This window comes from Patiria miniata, unplaced genomic scaffold, assembly GCF_015706575.1.
Source record: "Patiria miniata isolate m_02_andy unplaced genomic scaffold, ASM1570657v1 HiC_scaffold_5, whole genome shotgun sequence".
NCBI classification, from domain to species: Eukaryota; Metazoa; Echinodermata; class Asteroidea; order Valvatida; family Asterinidae; genus Patiria; species Patiria miniata.
The window spans coordinates 30,608,333-30,628,657 of record NW_024037072.1 but is presented as its reverse complement, the minus strand read 5'-3'; the positions used below and the strand labels follow the sequence as shown (position 1 = coordinate 30,628,657).

At 40.9% G+C, this 20,325-nt stretch overlaps 1 protein-coding gene across 1 annotated transcript in view; it reads left to right on the top strand.

The window, feature by feature from the left end:
- The window catches only part of LOC119740840, a 37,467-nt gene extending 17,885 nt beyond the window's left edge, over positions 1-19,582 (top strand). The window contains exons 11-24 of the mRNA XM_038216290.1: positions 268-402; positions 1,726-1,986; positions 2,876-2,988; positions 3,564-3,783; positions 5,595-5,714; positions 6,436-6,557; positions 7,111-7,257; positions 9,001-9,382; positions 9,855-10,060; positions 11,025-11,177; positions 11,655-11,779; positions 18,044-18,327; positions 18,763-18,829; positions 18,972-19,582. Of these exons, the coding sequence (XP_038072218.1) occupies positions 268-402; positions 1,726-1,986; positions 2,876-2,988; positions 3,564-3,783; positions 5,595-5,714; positions 6,436-6,557; positions 7,111-7,257; positions 9,001-9,382; positions 9,855-10,060; positions 11,025-11,177; positions 11,655-11,779; positions 18,044-18,327; positions 18,763-18,829; positions 18,972-19,500 (2,864 nt within the window). The 3' untranslated portion in view covers positions 19,501-19,582. The remainder of the gene's footprint in view (positions 1-267; positions 403-1,725; positions 1,987-2,875; positions 2,989-3,563; positions 3,784-5,594; positions 5,715-6,435; positions 6,558-7,110; positions 7,258-9,000; positions 9,383-9,854; positions 10,061-11,024; positions 11,178-11,654; positions 11,780-18,043; positions 18,328-18,762; positions 18,830-18,971) is intronic.
- The last annotated feature ends 743 nt before the right edge of the window (positions 19,583-20,325 follow it).

Sequence of the window (20,325 nt, the reverse complement as noted above, 5' to 3'; positions counted from 1 at the left end):
TAGCGATTGGGCCAGACTCATATGCTGCTGTGGGGGGATCGCCACACCTCCTCCACAGCTAGTCTGTTACCCAGCATTGAATAATGCCGATACCCATTTAACACCTGGGTTGAGAGGAGTAATTAAGGTAAAGCGCCTTACTCAAGGGCACATACACGCCTGGCCACGGCGGGGCTTGAACCCATAACCTCGCGATCATGAATCCTGTGCTCAACTGCTAGACCATACGTGCCCACGTAATAGACTTTGGATATTCTTTTTCTGCAGCATTTGATCTTTGTGAGAGCGGACCTTGCTTGAATCAAGGCCAGTGCACCTCATCTGTAGGAAGTGGCAGCTATGAGTGTGTGTGTACAGATGACTTCACAGGAGTCAACTGTGGCATCAGAGTGGTACCTCAAGGTATGTGCTTAGTTAGGGATGTAAAGTACGTTTGCTTTCCTACTTTTGTTTGTTTGTTTTTGTTTTTGTTGGGTTGTTGGGGTGTTTGTTTGCTTTTGGGGGTGTTGGGGGTGTTTGTTTGTTTGTTTTAGGGTGTTTTTTTTTGGGGGGGGGGAGCGTTTCAACACAAACGTCTTGTTCAAGAATGTGTTTTTAGGGCAGGGTATCTGAACTGGGTAGCGAAATGTTTTTCCCAATCGGGATTGGACAATATCAAAAAAGGCACTCGATCTCTCTGCGTTATGCATATTCCTGATGTTCAGGGATTTAGAGAAAAAGCTAATTCATTTACTGGTTGGAAGTAGGCTAGTATTGACTTCTAATCAGGTGATCCGAGTTCCAATCTCAGTGAGCGTTTTTCACTTCTTCTCATTTTACCTTTTTAATAACTAAAGTGAGGAAGGAACATTTCTCACAAGACGTAAAGCCTGTCTTGGGTTTGTGTTGTGGAGAACAAGGCATTAGACATGCATGTAATGGACCAATCAGAAGATGGGGAACGGATGTCGTTTGGGGAAAAATAGATTTGCAACCGGGTACCCGGGGAGCCGACCACTAATGTCAGGAATGTCAGGAACCAGTTCCAGAATCTGGAATCAAGTACCCGTGGCCAATTTAAATATAGTAAATCAAATTAGGTTTTGCCCTTTGAATATAGTAATTTTTCAGGCAACAAAAAAAAAAGAATGTCATTTGTGGGAAATATTCAAGATGAAAACCAGTCTACATGGAAAAACAAAACAGATTTACCTTTAGGATGCTTGCAAAAATGCAATTTATACCGTAGAGCTATAAGAGCTCGGTGCACACACCTTGTCTCTTGCTGCATAGTGGTAGTATGAACTGGCGGACGTTTACAACAATCTAAACAGCAACTTCTGAGATTTAAATTTTGGGGTTGGGCTTCTTTGACCTTAATAAGTTTGGCTATAAAACCTTAAAAAGATCATGAGAAGTATGCAAAATAGTCAATTTTCAATCCAAAAGATATATTTTACGCCACCTAAAATGACTGTGAATTAAATGCTATTATAATTATTATTGCCTAATAGACACTGTGAAACTTTCGTGTAACAAATCATAATTGAAATGCTAGGCAAAATGTTTTATTGCACCACTCTGGCATGAAAATGCGGTGTTACATTTCGTAAAATTGGCTGCTTAACCATTTTCTATTTTAAAAAATCACTTCACGTGCGTTTTGGCAAACTTTTTTCAACAGCCATCCAAAGACTCAAATTATATTTCCAATCGTTCTTTTGTTGCTTTTGTGTTCTGGCACAGGTCCAATCTCTGTCCTGAAGCACCCTGAACCTAGCCTCATCACAGCATCGCTGTACGACACAGTCACGTTAGAGTGTCAGTTTGAGAATGCCAACAGGTTTGCTTGGTACAGAAACGGAGCGGTGCTGCCCGGTACAAGAGACGTGTCATTTCTTACGATCGCTGGAGTCACTTTGACTGACCGAGGGTACTACTGGTGTGAGGGGAGTGGCTTGCAGGGAGTTACACTACAGACAAATGCTTCCTTGCTGCTGATTGATGGTAACAATTTGCATTAAATTAGCATTTTATGTAAACTTGCGAAGTTTATCAAGCGTCAATATTTTTTGTCATGCCGTTGCACTTAAAGTTCTCTAGGTTCATTTGCAAATAGTCAAAAATGAAGCTGCCCAAATATTAGGAAATCATGCTGCTTGATTGTAAGTAATACGATCAAGATCCAGTGAAATTGTTTCGCCGAGTATGATGTCATTTTGAAGAATAGAAAAATAATAATCATTTCCCCGTGATAGTTAGGGCCTATAGCCATAGAGAAAGTGCACTGTCAATAGAAAGGGGGTCTGCTCATAAGTTTGACGCCTCATAGGTCCGATGCCTCAAAAGTCTAAAATTTCGGACTTTTGAGGCGTAAGACTTATGAGACGTCGGAATTATGAGGCATAAAATTGATTTATTCCGCCTCATAGGTCGGACGCCGCATAAGTCCGACGCCTCATAGCTGCGACGCCTCACAAGTCCGAAACAGCGTTTGTCCATTGTCGGACTTACGAGACGTTGGACTTATGAGGTGTCGGACCTATGAGGCAGAATTTATGCCACATGAGTCAAACGCCTCATGAGGTGTCGGACCCATGAGGCGTCTGTCTTACGATACGGCCCTATAGAAATGTGTGCATTTTCCCAGTGTTCTCAAAAAGTGTAATATCCAGAGAACTGAAAGTTTAACAGGTTTAATAGTTTTGAACCTTCTTCTTTGGAGTTTGAGTGGTGTTATAATTGTAAATGTAAGAAAAGTAAATGATATTATAAATGTGGCTAAGTTTAAGCAAGATTGGTGTAGGGCTAGTTATGACATTGACTGTTTGCTTTATATTTGTTTTCCGTAATTCTTCTTGTATAAATTTAATTTCTGATTGATCTTGAAATGTAGGTGTGTTTGCCTTCACCACCGGGGCCAGGTTTCCAACATTGACGTTTGTCGATGAGTTGAGAAATAAAAGCTCTCCAATCTTTAAACAAATATCGGCTGAAATAATAACCTTTGTAAGTATCATAACATTGTTTCATAGGCAAGAAATACAGATCTACCGTTTCATTTTTATACAGCATAAAGAAAGCCACCCAAACCATATTTTGCATAAGCAACACAAACCATATTTTGTATAAGCAACTCAAATATATTCTTTAATGTCCATGAACTGTACCAAATAAACTGTAAAAAAAAAAATTAAAAAAAAAAATATATATATATATATATATAAACAGTGCCATCCGAAATCTGCATTGGACACTATTGGATGCATAACTTTTCCAAATCATGTTTACAATTTTCTCAGCATAACAAAAAACAACTTTGAGATTGCCATCTTTATCTCTCCTTCTAAGTTAGTCATGTTTAGACATAGTAAATGTCTTTAGATTAAAAAAACCCATTCTGTTGAATTTAATTCAGTTTAATTTGACCAATTGATGACATGTAATTTGACTTTTTTGCCGTCCTACCTATGTAATGTACTCGTAAATCCTCTCCTTAAAGACAATTTCCCAATATTCCAGACAGAAAAAAACGGAAAACGGTTTTTCCCTAAAACAGATTGGTTTCTTCTTTGCTTCCAAAGCTCTCGGAGGGTTTACAATCTGAGGGGGTTCAGGCAAACATTACTGTCAAAGAGCTGAACAGTGGAAGTGTACTGGCAACGACTGAAATCCTAACCAATGCCGGAGGGACAAACAGTGATGACTCCGAGTTATTGAGCATTGTCCAGGATGCCCTGGTTGGCAAAGCAACCGCCTCAGATGGATACATGGATCCATCTTCTATCACACTTGAGAGCAGCGGTAAGAAACCGTGGGACACTGAAATCCCAGGATGGTATCTGATGCGATTTTTATATCGTGTAATAAATTTATATCACATAGAATTGATTTTCTGAATACATTGCACAATCGAAACTTCTTTATGTGGGATTTTACACCGGTAGTCTGAGTATCACCCGTTGTCCAAAGGAGTAGTGGCGCACCCAGGAATTGGCTTTTGGGGGGGGGCTCACAAATTTTTTTAAATTTTTTTTGGGGGGAACAGACTATTGTGACGTTTTTGGCGCCATTTACATCCCCATTATATTACTCGAAAATAGGCCATATCACTACGGTCAAATCATGGAACTAAAAAAAAAATGACAACCTCTGGGGGGGGGGGGGGGGGGGGGCTCAAGCCACCCGAGCACCCGAGCACCCGAGCCCCCCTTGGGCGCACCACAACAAAGGAGCCGTCTCCATAACCAACGTCTAATATATTTGAGCAATGCAAATTTTATGCGAGCCCGCTCGCCAGCCAATCGCAGTCGACTTTAGAAGTTGTGGCGTCGTTCAATCAGAAATGAGGACTATGCTGTTGATTGGTCAATTATTTGGCTGCCATGTTTTTGTATAACATTAATGGGTTACCGAAGACCCGATAGAAGGCGCCTGCAGTTTTGCTGTACATACTTAATCACCGAATCTGCTCGCATATCATAGATCCTTCTTGTGCCAGGGGATATTCCATAGACTGGTAGTCGTTTTGGTAAGACGAAAATGAAATATTAGTTTTGCCCTTTAAGGATTTCATTCTATAAGTCCAGCATATACCAGTGGCCTATATATGTTTTTGATCAGGAGGAGGCAAATGGGTGAAATTTGAAGACTCTTTTCGCAGCTTTAAAAAAATAATATAAATCGCAAATATAGAAACATATTTAGAGAGTATAGTTTATTAGCTTTCCAGCCATGAAAAAATCTTTTTAATCATCTAGATATTGTATTGAGTTTAATATGACCATTTGAAATCAAGTGCCGCTTTTCATTTTGTACACGGCGACTGATATTTGACTATATGTGCCGAAACTGGAGATTCCGAGTCGAGTTCCACAAACAGTCCTTTTCAGACTTCTACTTTTTCAAAAAGACCATTGGAAAATGACCATTGTTGCAAATTTGCATCAACGTTCATTTATAGGAAAGATAAAAAGAGTAATGAAAGAAGGATTGTAACGTTAAAGAAAGCAAGTCACTGCAAGTCTATAACATTCCTAACAAATGACAATTGAGACTGTGGACAAAATGAAAAATCGGTACTTTGACCATATAAATAATTTAAAAATATTTACCCGATGGGAAAGATTTTTCCTATTTGAAAGCTAATGAACTATCTCTTCAAATATTTATCGATGGTTGTGATGTATTTAAAAGCTATGAAGAAGAGGACGCTTTTAGGGTTCATCTTTTTTTTTGAGGGTGGACACCCTGTATTTCAGCATGGAATAAATCTTGCGTACTTTTCATAAGATGGAATTTTTTTTGGGGGGGGGGGATGATGTAAATCAAATTAGGTGTTGCCCTTCACCGATGTGTAAGCACTGTATACTCAGTGTGTTACCTCTCGAGTGAAAGTTGGAAAAAATCACTTGAGTGGGACTCGAACACACTGAATATACAGTGTTTACACGTCGGTGAAGGGCAAAACCTAATTTGACTTGCGTACTTTGCACCATACAAATACGAAACATAAGTGCCAGCTACTGTTCATGGATTTTAAAATTACTTTTTTTTTGCGATAGAATATGAAATCAACTTCTGACAGTTAATTTGTATCATAATATCATTTGCAGGGAGTTGTGTTGAAACTAGGTGGCCAACCATCTATGACACCATTACTCTCCCAGCTGTTCCCCTCGGTGAGGACACAGTATCCAACTCGGATCATGTGTGCCCTGATTATACCATCAATAGTAAGTCCCTGACCTTTGAATCCTACAATTAATATTCACATTGTATAGCTATTTTACATATGCAGTGATGTGGCAGCGTGGTTAAGGGCATTGGATTCGTAGTCTGCGGGTAAAGCTGCAGGTTGTGGGTTCGAGTCCATCCTGGGGTCATGGTGCGTGTGTCCTTGGGCAAGGCACTTTGTCACTCATGGCTTCTCTCCACCCAGGAGTGAATGGGTACCTGTGAGGGCAGAGATGGTTAAAAGCTTCCTTGCGCCTAACAGGCAGCATCGAGCTATATACTCCCCAGGGAGCTGAGATGGTATTTGGAATGTTTCATGGGCCTAATGAGCAGGGACAATAATAATCATGTAGTGCCTTGAGCACCAGTGCTGGTGGATTCGTGCGCTTTATAAATACCCACTACATGTATTATGCATTATTTTCAGAAACAAAATGGTAATTTAGGTTCAGTAGTGTCATTCACTGAAAAAAATTATACGGGAAAGGAATTCAACAGCAGATTTTTGTTTTAACTCGCAATTTCATTTCAAGGAAAAACAACTTGAATCTGCACATTTTTTCACATTCCATATCAGTATATGCTTTTTGGGAACATGCCCTCACGAACAGTTTAATTCGTGAACATTTCCTAATCTTTTACTAATCATCTATGTTTGCCCATTGCAACTTCCAATTACAGCAAATTAACATATACACTCCATTCTTCACTCAATCCAAGGTGGTCAGCCCATAGCCTATGCTGTTTGTGTTGGAGATGGCTTCTCTCCGGCACAGTGGCTGGTTGAGTTGCAGTGCGGCCGAAACTTGACAGTTGATGAAAAGCTGGCTCTCTTGAACAGGGTGAGGCCATCGTCCAGTAGCGTAGTGAGAACAATTTCATGGGGGGGGGGGTTGTTTACCAAAATATTTCCCCTGATATTTTGATATTTTGATATGTCAGACAGCTGTGTTGATAGTTTCAACCACATCCGCATACATTGTACAGTGTGCACAGTGGTGCACCCCGGGGGGGGGGGGGCACAATTTTACCTTGGTGATATGTATGTGGCCTATTTTCGAGTAGTATAATAGGGGTGCAAGTGGCGCCACCAAACGTCAAAATAGTCCGCCCTCCAAAAAAAACCACCAATTTTTTTCTGCGGCCAAAATTTTGGGTAACATTTTTTGAAAAAAAAATTGAGCCCCCCCCAAAAACCCCAAATGCTGGGTGCACATATGAAGAGAGAATATAGAGAATATTGTCATATCTCAGGGCCCTTAACTTATCATAAAGAATGAATATTAATGTGGGACCATCGTGACGAAATTCCAGAAGTTCAAAGGGGCAGAATTCTCCTTTAATATTTGTAGTTGTTATCCTTAATCTTCAATATCCCTCAACTTCATTGAATAGGTGGAAGTTAACGATGAGAATGTGATGGTGGTGGCGTTGCAAGTTATGGCCCTGACTGAAGATGTTGAGATGCTGAGCGATGCAGGGGTCGCATCAATCGCCGACATCATGACGAAAATTGCTGACGTGAACTCATCTACTTCACAGGTACAAATTGTCTTGGTTGTTATTCGGCCGATGCACTGCTGGGAGTGGGGTTGGTTTGGGACTATGGAATCCCAGCGAAAATGCCTGATAGTAGGTACTACAGAGTGAGTAAAAAAACAAACGAACCCAAATTTCGGAACTATTGTTTATTGAAGTTCTGCATGTACTTTCAAAATCTAGGATATAAAAGCCCAATTCATAAGCTTTCTTTTAGTCTAAGAATCATTCAACTCACTGATGTACTTTTCAAGTTACAGAATTCTAAACACAATTAACCACCGTTTTAAGGTTCTGTCCACGGATCACAAAAAAAAAGGTGTGCGTTCTTTCAGCAAAACGAAAACAATTCACACACATTCCTATGTGATTTCTTTTCGTTTTGCTGAAAGAACACTGAAATTTTTTGTGATCCGTGAACAGAACCTTAAAATGGTGGTTGTGTTTAAAATTCCGTAACTTGAAAAGTACATAAGTTTATGAATTGAGCTTTCATATCCTTGATTTTAAAAGTGCTATATGCAGAACTTCCCTAAAACAATGGTCCCAACATTTGTGTTTCGATTCTTTTGACTCACCCTGTATTAGAAATGATACGCAAACGGGACATGTTTGCGGCTCAGAAAAACTAGCTTGTTATGTCACCATTTTGTGTGGTTATTTGACCAGATTCACACACATACATCTTCAAATTGTGATGTGAAATGCACATTGCCCATAGCGTTCCAGATGAAATAAAAAAAAAAACATGCAACATGGTAAATTAACAAGCCGCATACGCATTGTAATGGACAATAGTAGTTGTTTTGTGGGCAAATCCTTGGTTTTAATTATTCCTGGTAATGAGCCAATGATTTTTTTTAAAGTGCATATAGGCACTGTAACACTTGAAGCAATAAGATGCCTGAGGAAGAAGACAATTTAAAAAAACTGCGCAGTTTAAACGGTGGGAGGAAAACCCTGGACAAATAATTAAAAAAACAACAACATTGAGTCAGTTTGAGACTGAAAACCTAATTCACATGTGGGCCTAGGAGGGATTTGAAACCGGGCCATAGAAATGGAAGACTAGGCAAGGGAAGGACCTTTGTACAAACCTGACTCTTGTTTGCCAAAAAACACACACACAAATTGCCTGGTTAGTGGTGACACTGTCCATCATTCACTTTGAAAAGGGTCTTGGCTACACGTGGCTTCAGCTGCTTCTCATATATGCACACAAGTAATTTGGACCGGGTCTAAGATGATGTCCGTGCAGCCCCCTCCCTGACTGCTTTTCGTTTCTGCGATGGCCGGGTAACAGGGCAAATAGTTCTGGCCACATTATACTGCCCTGAGTGATCTGTCACTTAGTTTGACCACAAACTCGTTTCAATTTGTATTTGTTGTCGTCATGTATCTCTGATCCCAACTGATTCAGTTATGTGTTAAAAGTCAGGTTTGCGCAGTGGTCCTTTCCTCGCCTTCCACCTCTATGGTCCGGGTTCGATTCCTGCCCTGGTCCACACGTGGATTGGGTTTTCAGTCCCTAGTTCTGTGGGTTTTCCCCAGAATGTTTTTTGGGGGTTAAATTGCTTTCACTTCTAAACCATATCATTTCTTCATTATGTTCGTTCGACAGGAATCTTCCTTCAGGCTTGTGAGCCACATCAGTGCCAGTGGGTGTTTTTAAAGCTTCCAATAGTAACAATAAGACTCTGCAGGTTTTAATGGTAGCCTTTTCATCTTGAAAACATTGTTTTCTAGGTAACCACGACCGTGGTAGATACTGTCGGCAACCTGATGTTTATCAGCGATGAAGTCTTGCGAGAAGCCGAAGTCCGAGAGCACGCTCCAAGCAGAATTGTCAGAGTATTAGAGCAACAACTTGGCAAGGTCTCGCTGGCAGGAAATGTGTCGTTTCGGGAAGTCCACCCTAACATTGCAGTGGAGGTCCGCGGAGTGACCGAATCCACCCTCTTGAATGGGTTGGGGTTTGCGTCTGCTAATTCCTCGTCATCGGGGTTATTTGGAGAGTCCAGCCTGATGGTGATGGAAGGAGGAGACCAGCTGTTCCAAGGAGCTTTAGAGAGTGAGATGCCTAGTGCCGTACTTATGCTGCCTCCGGAAGTCAGCATCCTTGCAAGACGTATGTATCATAATGTGAGGCGTTCTGGCAAATGCGAGAGAACTGAGCAGAGGTCGAAATTAGGGTTTGCAGGTATTAGGAAAGAGAACAAAATTCGATACTTCGATACTGTTTGTTGTACTCCGATCCGATATTCCGTTGACAACTTATGTAAACAAAAACTGTAAAAAAGGGCCCGTACAGTATTGGCTGTGTTGTAGTCATGAAAATGAAAGATGCCAATTGTTTTTCTTTAAAAACACTCTTTATTTCACAATATTTATACTATTTCTTTTAAATAAGCCTATGTGTAGTAGACATATCAAAGATTACAAATTTCAAAATGGAGAAATCGTCTCATTTTGCCAGAACCCCTCACAAATATTGATCAAATATGTTTCTTTAAGGAATCGACTGCAGCAAGATTTGAACACGCAAGCTTCAAAATTGAACATGATGACTTTGTATACTTTTTGATGACATTTGTTATCAGGAGATGAAGTCGGCGGTGGCATCCGTGTGAGTTTCTTCGTCTTCAGAAAACTGAATCTCTTCCAGTCGCCGTTGCTGGCAGACTTTAACAAGGTAGAGGACCGATTCAACCGGACCATCAACACGCGTGTCATGTCAGCCACCGTGGGTAGCCAACCAATCACAAACCTGAATGAGCCGGTTACGATACTCCTCAGCAGAATTGATGTGAGTCTGTTTATTGTGGAATTTCCATGTACTGAAGGTTAAAGGTACAGGGAGGACGAACCTGTGTTCACAGGAACGGAGTGTCCATCTCTCTTTCAAAGCGATTGGGCCAGACTCGAGTCCATGAAATGCTGTTGTGGGGGGATTGCCAAACGTCCTCAACAGCGAGTCTGTCACCTTATTACTTATGCCGGTACCCATTTAACACCTGGGTTGAGAGGAGTAATTGAGGTAAAGCGCCTCACTCAAGGGCACAACACGCATGGCCACGATCGTTAGACCACACGTGCCCACTGACATCTACATTGCACTGACACCTAGGGGGCGGGGGGGGGGCCAAGGGGGCGTGCGTCCCCCCCCCCCCCAAAAAAAAAGAGACGAAGACGAGGTGCGAAGTCATATTGATGTTCAGTAAAATGCACATTTAACAAATGGACGTCCGCAGGGTGTCAATGGGAGTGGGGTGGGCAACCGTCGAAAAAAAAAGATAAATTGAGAATATGCTAGAGAAAGTACAAGGACTGTGAGAGCTTTGCCCCCCCCCCCCCCCCCCCCCCCCCGCCCTCTAGAAAAACTCCTGGCGACACCCATGACCATAGTCCTTCAGTCTCAAGTCAAGTCACTAGCTATTCAAATGAACTGTTACAAAATCATCCCTTTGTCATTGTTCATCCCGTTACTTGCGACTGGACTTGTGACTGAACTTGTGACTGGACTTAACTTGTGATAGACTCGACTTCAACACTGCAACGTTCACATATTCTAAGTGTGCGCAAACTTATTTACGTGAACACAGATGTAGCGGCAGCACCTTTGAGTCCCTCTAAATGGTCCCCCAACTCCCTTTCTCTTTGTAACTGGGATGGGGGTGCGTGTGAAGGAGTTAAGCAAAGATCTTAATACCTTATGTGCCTGATCTATACGTACAAGAAGCATGTTTTCTTTTTCTTTTTTTCTGCTGTAGAATGATTCCTATGTGGACAACACGAGTTGTGTGTTTTGGGAATTTGACAATGCAAGCTGGTCAAGCGAAGGCTGTCGTTTACGTGAAGAGTATATCACTGATCAGTACATTGCTTGTCAGTGTGATCATCTGACCAACTTTGCAGCTCTAATGGTGAGTATAATTCAGATGTGTTGGCTTGGTTTCAATAAACACCAGTCTGCTATTTTTCATCAACAATTTTTTTCCACTTTAATTTAAATTTCTTAATTTGTTTTGAGTGCATAAAATCCCACTTCGTCAATTTCTTTGTTTAACTATAGGGTTCAGCCTGTTCTCCATCAAACGTGAAATGGGTCAGGTGCTTTGTGGTTCATTTGATGACCAAACTCTGAGTGATTCCCTTTTGCTATTTCCCGTGTTTGCAGCATTACTAATATTGCTGGCACCGTGACCTTTGGGCATGATCCGTTGTTACATGTCACAGACGAGTTTATGGCTTCTGACAAGTGCCCCTGAACAAAGAGATTGACAACTGGGTTACCATTTAATGTATAGGGCAAGACCACTCAGTTGGGAGAGTTCCTCTCAAGTGTTACGGAGGTCGCATATTCAAACCTTGTATTAATGTACAATTTTTTTTCTGACTAGGACATCTATCCAGAGTCACCTTTGACCGAGACTCAGGAGTTCATCCTCAAGTTGCTGAGTCTGGTTGGATGCGGGATGTCTATCCTAGGACTGGCCGTTACCATGGTTACCTACCTCAGTCACAAGTATGAATTGGCAGTTCTTATATAGAACACCCAGATAGCTTCAATAAAGATTGCCTGAAGTTTTCACTGTATACCCAAGATCTATCCAAGAGTGGAATCAAATTCTAGAAGATATGCGCTCCACACCAGACCAGAATGTCTTCAAGTCAGCTTTGGACGGCATCCATTAGGAATTTAGTTAGCCGGGCTCGCTTCAAAATTTAAGCTTGCGTGCCACAGTATACTTGTACAGTATACAAGCAGAAGCAAATGTAGAAGCAGAAGTACGTTCCATTGGTATAAACGTTCCATTGGTATAAACGTCCCATTGGTCCGACGTCCTATTGGTCCGACGTCCTATTGGTCCGACGTCCCATTGGTCCGACGTCCCATTGGTCCGACGTCCCATTGGTCCGATATTCCATTGGTCCAAAGTCCCATTGGTCGAAGTACCATTGGTCCAAAGTACCATTGGTCCAACCGTCCAAAGTCCCATGGGATTAGGGTTAGGATTAGGGTTATGGTTAGGGTCAGTCAACCTGAACCAGTAGAACTACCGGTACACATTATTATGTTTCGTCAGACCAATGGGACTTCGGTCCAATGGGACGTTGGACCAATGGGACTTCGGACCAATGGGACGTTGGACCAATGACACTTCAGACCAATGGTACGTCGGACTATCGTGACGTAACCCCAACTGAAACTTGGGGTGCGGAGGGTTCCATCACTGGTTACCAATAGCTGCGGCAGGGAACCAGGTCCAAGACATTTTATGATGCAGTGTTGACCAGCGTTTGACATGATACATTTGCACGTTGCTATCATTATTAAGCGCAGACATAAATTACGTCACAAATCCACCACTAGTTGACTATGGTCCTTGGCCAAATTTGCTTCCAGATGATATCTGAGAAACAAAGTATTGTTCAATGACAATTAATGAGCTGTACAGACTTATCCAAAGACAGAAATTAGAAGCCTACTTACCAGTGATGAATCTATGAGGAGGGGGTACATGATCTAACCCCTTGGGCCACAAAAAAAGGACAATCATGCAGAAATTAGTAGCATAGTTTATACCTGTTAATCCCCCTTGACAGATCCCCCCCCCCCCCGAGCAAAAGCTCATTCCACTCCTGATTACTGAGGTGGTACCGTGCTCGTGTGCAGGTGCTACCCTGCACTAAGTGCCCCTTCAAACAATAAGGTTTTCCAATTTCCAACAAGTGGCATGTAGGCCTACAAACAGGCATTTTAGTGGAGCTGCTTAGGTCCATTTTTGGCCAAAATCGTGCACTTTGTGGTAAAAGCATGAAATTTGGTATGTTGGGTCAAAATGGGCTAGAAATCATTTTAAGATCGGGACCCATCCTGGTTTTTGCCCATTTTTGGGGCGGAGCTTGATTTTTTGAAAAGGGGGTGCAAACAATAAAAACTGTATTAAACATCCATTTCCCTCATTTTTTCTTTGCGTTGAAGTAAGCTAAACATAAAATAAGACATTCCAGCTTGTTAACACCTGTTATTTTCCTCCCATTTTGTGGCTGTGGCCTAAATGTGTAAAAGAGGCGGTATATGTTCGCAGTTTGGTTCCAATATGGAAAATACCATTCAGTTTGGTGGTAAAATCTTGTAAATTGGCATGTTTACTCGAAATGAGCTGAAAATCATTTTAAGGGATGGACCCATCTTGGATCTTGCCCATTTTGGGGGCGGAGCTTGATCAGTTAAAAAGGGGAGTGCAAACATAAAAATTAGAAAAACTGTATTTAACATCCATTTTCCTTCGTTCTTCATGCTTTTAAATACACAGAGACATGATAAAAAAATTCAAACATTCTAACACTTGTTATTTGTTACCCTTTTGTGGGCGTGGCCTAAATATGAAAAGGAGGCCGCACATTAAAGCAGCTTCATTCAAACGAGGGAAAATGCAGCACTTTTGCTGGTAAAACACAAATTCTGCATTGGTAAACTATGTTTGCCATACACTTTAAAGTAAAGATAAGTTTAAAAGGTTGCAAGGATTTTGCCCTGTTAGGGGTGGAGCTACATTTTAAAGTAGAGGGCTGAATATTCGCATAGAAAGGTAAAAGGTGGTAATATTTCTGTGGTCATATTTCTACTTGGTATTCTCACTCAAAGTGGTTTCATGTCCTTAGATGTACTGGTACATACAGCCTAGGCCAAAAAATAGTTCTGCTTCCGATAACATGGCATTTGAAAATAGGGTAGGAAGGTAAGTGCATTCTTTTTGTGTTGATCATATGTAGGTGTCTCAGCTGTGTGAAGTCCATGGTAAAAGGTGGTAATTGATGGTTTTTGTTTAATTTGTTCATTGTTCCCAAAACAAAATTAGGGTAGGGGCTGTCAAAATAGGGTAGGTGGGGTAACCGGAAGCAGAATCATTATTTTTTGGCCCTATGTGTAAATATTGAAGCAATTGCCAAGTCAGAGTCAATGGCTGTGGATTCTCTCTTCATTGATAGGACTACAGTCTATTGAAAGTTAACCCTGCTAAAGACCGAAATGCTGTTCCCCCTCACTCCCCCATTGTAATTCCTATTTTTTTTGGCGTGATTTTCCTAATATTTGGCATGAATGTTGGTTGGCCAGTACTGTATATGATGTCATTTTGGTAGATACCACACTTAGAGTGCACTTTCGAAATTCACCCCATCTAATTCCATTTTGTTTTACAAACACCCACATGAATTCAAAACGTCTGCGCCCAGAACGCCTTCAGGGCTTTTCTGCGCAAAAAAAGTGAGGAGTTAGCGTTCTGGTGATTCATATAGCTCTGTTGGTACAACCCGATCACAATTTTGAAATGGTCACATTTTTTCTTTTGCCCTTATGTTTCCTTTTATTTTTTTTCTAGATGATGCTCCGCTTCTTTTCTTCTAAACAGTACCTTGTAAGGCCAAAAAAAAAATCGGTCTCTGGTCAGACCAAATTTCCAGAATTGACGCGGCCACGCGGCTTTTTTTTTTTTCTTTAAGCTTGGATTGTACAGACAAGGTGGGGTATTTTTTGCTTTTTTGGTGTCCTCATGTACTTTGGTATCCTCCATAATTTGCCTTGGTGCTTTCGATCATTTGCCTTGGTGCAATTTCCCATACCTTGGTGCTCTTTGGTAAAAAAAAATGAGGAGGTGCGGAAATAGAGGGCGCTGTTGGAGCTACCGCGGAACATTTTGGGAAAAAAAAATCGACGCGCATGATTAAAATCGACGCGCGCGCTGACCAGAGACCGACTTAATTTTTTTTTTGGCCTGACATTGAACAAAAATTAACCCTTATTCAACATCTTCAAAAGTGACCAAGTCTTGAACAAAATAAAAACCCATGTTGATATTCTGTAATCAGATAGACCATTAATTGACAAACAATATTTTGTCAAGTACGTGAAGTCACTTGACCTTTACTTTAAAAGGGGGCTTACAAAAAAGTGAATGGTATTGTCATCGCCTGAAAGAGCCCCCCCCCCCCCCCCCCCCCAGCGGCACGTCCGAGAAGTTGGACTATTTAAAAACCATTCATCAAAGTTTTTCCAAACTTACCCTTGGATATTCTATTGGAAAAAACGTAAAATTATGAATTTGTGAGGTTTTAAGGAGCGTGACGTCATCAAACCGGAAGTTGTCATAGGGAGAATTAGAAAATGATTAGACCCGTAGACCCTTAGACCCTTAAAGTCTCGCATGTATGTTAAAGTTTTGGAATTTCTCTCGTTTCCTAAATATTTGCCCAAATTTCAATAAAACTTTGACACAAGGGCCATTGGGTAGCAAAGATAATGTGTGATATATTTTAGATCAAATGTCATGGGTCAACGGTCAACTGAGGTTAATCATGATGTAATTAACAGTTTTGGGGGAAAGCTTACAACATTCTACATGCTTTTATGGATTTTGATAAAACTTAGGTGCAGTGACCCTTGGGTGCATGAGAAGACACAATTCTTCATGGAATTACTAGGGCTCATTAGAGGTCATTGTTCAAATATGCTTCAAATGTTTCTTTGTCTAGTACAGAATTTGATGGATTATAATGTCACTTAGCAGTGGGATGGAGCGATCCTTTGGTTGGGGTTCACCACAACTCTCTCAAAATTGCAGGTCAAAAGTCATGTAGAGGTCATTTGAGGTCGTTGTTTAAAAATGCATAAAATGTCAAGAACATTTTTTAAGAAGATAAAATATATAAGTGACACATGCGATCCACAGATATAAGTCTTGTATTATTTCGTATCAAGTGGCAATGTTCGTGGCACAAATAATGGCACAAATAATGTTATCAGCTACATTGTTGCTGTGACGTAAACATACTGTGCTTTCATTACATACATTTATTCATTCCTGCATGAAGTTTGTTTATTTTGGAAATGCTTATCAAAGTGCAAGCATATTTTTTAAGAAGCTACATAATTTCTCAAAATATTAATCCCACCTTTTCAAACATCAAGATATTACTTTCCAAGTCCAAACATCCATATGATATAAATCCAGCAGTACACACTGCAAGGAATTGACGTATACTCTGCGCATATTTTTTATTATTTTCATGTATACATGCTCATATATACATGAAAAGCACTTGCAAGAATAGGTGAAGTCCACCGTTGGGATGCCCCCCCCCCCCCCGATGCCAGTAGTGTTTACAAACAAGGAAATGCCGCAGCTGCTGTAACCTATGTTACTTGTAGCCAATCACACTAATTTAAATATGATATATATAATCTTCTAGAATATTCCACCCCTTACTTTAAATTTTAGCTCCACCCCTAAAAAGGCAAAATCCTTGTAACCATTTTAAACTGATCTTTACAGTGTATGGCAAACATAGTTAACCAATGCAGAATTTGTGTTTTACCAGCAAAAGTGCTCATTTTCCCTCGTTTGAATGAAGCTGCTTTAATGTGTGGCCCCCTTTTCATATTTAGGCCACGCCCACAAAAGGGTTACAAATAACAAGTGTTAGAATGTTTGAATTTTTTTATCATGTCTCTGTGTATTTAAAAGCATGAAGAACTAAGGAAAATGGATGTTAAATACAGTTTTTTCTAAATTTCTATTTGTTTGCACTCCCCTTTTTTAACCGATCAAACTCCGCCCCAAAATGGGCGAGATCTAAGATGGATCCACGTCTTAAAATGATTTTCAGCCCATTTCGACTAAACATGCCAATTTACAAGATTTTACCACCAAACTGAACGGTATTGTCCATATTTGAACCAACTGCTAATATATACCGCCTCTTTTACACATTTAGGCCACGCCCACAAAATGGGTGGAAAATAACATTGGCTAAAATGCTAGAATGTCCTATTTTATGTTGAAGTTTATTTTCAAAGCATAGAAAAACTAGAAAAATGGATTTTAAATACAGTTTTTATGGGTTTTAATTGTTTGCACCCCCTTTTTCAAAAAATCAAGCTCCGCCCCCAAAATGGGCAAAATCCAGGATGGGTCCCGATCTTAAAATGATTTCTAGCCCATTTTGACCCAACATACCAAATTTCATGCTTTTACCACAAAATGCACGATTTTTCGCTTAGCAGCTCCACTATTTACAGTTATGGCCATTGCCGGATGAGCCTATTGTCTCTGTACACAAAGTAACCCTCACTCAGTTTAGATGGACTAGAATGCATTACCATGTACCAGCTGCCTGGTGCTAAAGCAAAGACCATTCGGGTTTGTTAGCATGCAGAATAAAATTGTGTGTAGTCGTCACCATATGGGCCTGAACCAGTGGACAGGCAGTGCAGTCACTGTGTGGACCTCTGAACAAAAGATGTCCACACACTGCATAGTGAAGATGCGTGGACTTGCCCATGTCCACACAAAGTTTCCATCTCTCCACAAAAAAAACAGTTTTAGATGCATTTTTGGCTGGGGGTTATTCGTTCCAAAATAAAGAGGAAAGCTCAAGGTAATCATGATAGAACATTTGGGTTGAAGGAGTGTTCACAGCGCGAGTAAAATATATATATTTTTTTTCTCCATTTTTTTTTAACTACACGAAAACAAAGGGATGTCCACACTTGGTATGTAAAGTATACATGTGTCCGCACATGTAATGTATCCCTCCAACAGGGATTCAACAAGTGGTCATTCTTTTCAGAACCACGCATACTCACAAAAGAGATTTATTCACATGGTACTACCGCAAACTTCTCTTGTCTAAGTGGTCATCTACTGTTCATACATAATAGCTAGTCCACAATATGAGCAGTATTTTAAACAAAGTTAAAATGCTCTGTTTCCCCCTTTTTCAGGAAACTTCGCAAGAACCGTCCAAACCGCATCCTGCTGAGTCTGTGCGCCTCTTTGCTGTGTTTGTACATCACCTTTGTGGTTGCCACGGCTCTGGATTCAGAGCGAGGCGTTGCCGAGTTGGATGTGTTGCCGTGCTGTGTCCTGGCCGGCTTCCTGCATTACTTCACGCTGACGTCGCTCTGTTGGATGGGCGTGGAGGGCCTCAACATGTATCTGCTGTTTGTTAGAGTGGTCAATGTGTACGTGCCGAAATTCATGCTGAAAGCATCACTGGCTGCTTGGGGTGAGTGTGTCATAGGTCCTTTATAAAATAAAAAATCTTACTAAAGAACTTTATGTTGTACCACGGTCTTTTGATTACATCATAGTGAGGCATGCTGGGGATTTCCCAGGGGCCAGTGCCAATATTCCCGAGACTTAATATGATTCATCTTGTTGTTAGTGGGCTCTTCTTTTCTTTGTAAACAGAGAGAACTTTTTTGAAGTGTATGTCTTTCTATCTTCCACAGTTTCTCCTGAGTTTATCCTGTCCTGGAACTCTTGCCTTGGATCTGTGAGACTCGCCGTTTGTCCTAACTACTCATCCTTTCTCATTTTATCTGTGGTTTTCGTTTTCAAGTTGGCAAGCTCTACGGTCGTGACATAGCAAGCTTGTGAACCATTTTGAGTCGTACAGATAGCTTCATGATGGCTCCTTTTTGTATTTGCTTTTTTTTAGGAATACCTGCATTGATTGTTGCAATAACTGCTGGGGCTACCAGGGAGGATTACGTTGGAACAGACTTGTAAGTTAATTACCTCCAATTTATGGAGAGAGTTATATTGAATTGTATTTAAATTTTGAATAGTTCAATATCATGTTAGGCAGTTGTATTTGAACGTTTGGTTGATGCTCATATGATGACTTTTGGGTTTTTTTTGTTACAGTTGTTTCTTGAAGCAGATTCCACTGATAGCTGGTCTCCTAGCCCCGATCGGCCTCATCCTACTCTTCAACATTGTCGTCTTTAGGCTGGTAATCCGCCAGTTCATCAAGACATCCAACAACGACCTCCGTAGGAACAGGGACGAAATGTCCAAACGGAAGCTGCACAAGCAGCGTTTGCAGAACGCCATGACTGTCATGACCCTGATGGGGCTAACGTGGTCCATCGGCTACCTGAATCTCGTCCAAGCAATATCCTTCCCTGTCCAGCTAGTCTTCTGTCTGCTGAATACACTTCAAGGATACTTTATCTTCATGTTGTATGGTGTTCGTCGGGCCGAGGTCAGGCAGCATTGGAGACGCTGCTGCGTCTTCCAAAGAGCCACTTTTTCTTCAGTGCGGACATCCTCCCAGACCCAGAGCTCTACAATTAAACCACAGGCACGGACGCCATTCAATCCTAACATGATCCCCAGACCTCCATCAGAGATCTATCGCCATCGACCTGATTCGATGATGCCCTCAATGTAACATTTAGAGTTTAATTTGACCCAGGTTATGGTTAAGATTCCTTTCGCATGTTCAGTGGCAACGCCAGACTCTAATTTGTATCTTGGGGGGGGGGGGGGAATGGGGGAGGGGGGGGGCAAGGAAATATTTTGGGGGGAGTCAAATAAAATCTTAAGCACATTGTGTAAGCGCGTGCAGGCCAATTGTCGATGGTCCGGAAATAAGCCACTAGAGCAACTAGACCTTTAAACCTTCAAAAATTGCTAAAAAATCAACAGTGATAGATAGAATCAAGATTTGGCTATATATAGCACAGTTAACAAAGCTCTTGAACCTTTTGGTTATAACAATGATGTCATCAAGTATCATATTACAAGCAATCAAAGATTTCTAGATTTAATCTTTGAAAATCAATATAAAATCAACTGCTACAGATTTGATTTTGTTTTTTATGGCAATCGATACAATATTGCAGGGTCTTCAGTTTTGGTATTAAGTGCAAAATCACGTGACCCTTCCTTCCGGTCGAAACCGGAAGTGCCTTATTATTTGAAATTGGCAGAAGATGCGAACTTGCTTTCAACGATGTGAGTGTCTGCCTAGGCAGTACTGTACAAAATATTTACAGGTGACGTCATCAAACGTTAGAGCGCCCTCTGGCGGCATTTTGAAAAAGTCAAACATGGATTTAAACATGCATTTACAGTTGATGTGTGCGGCCAACACCGTGTGGTTGTTCCTACAACCTCTAGTTTGACTTGTAAATGAAATACCTCTGTGCACATATTAGCCAAATTAAGAGATTTTTATTAATTAAAAAAAGGTAAACAGGTACGTTGTAATGAT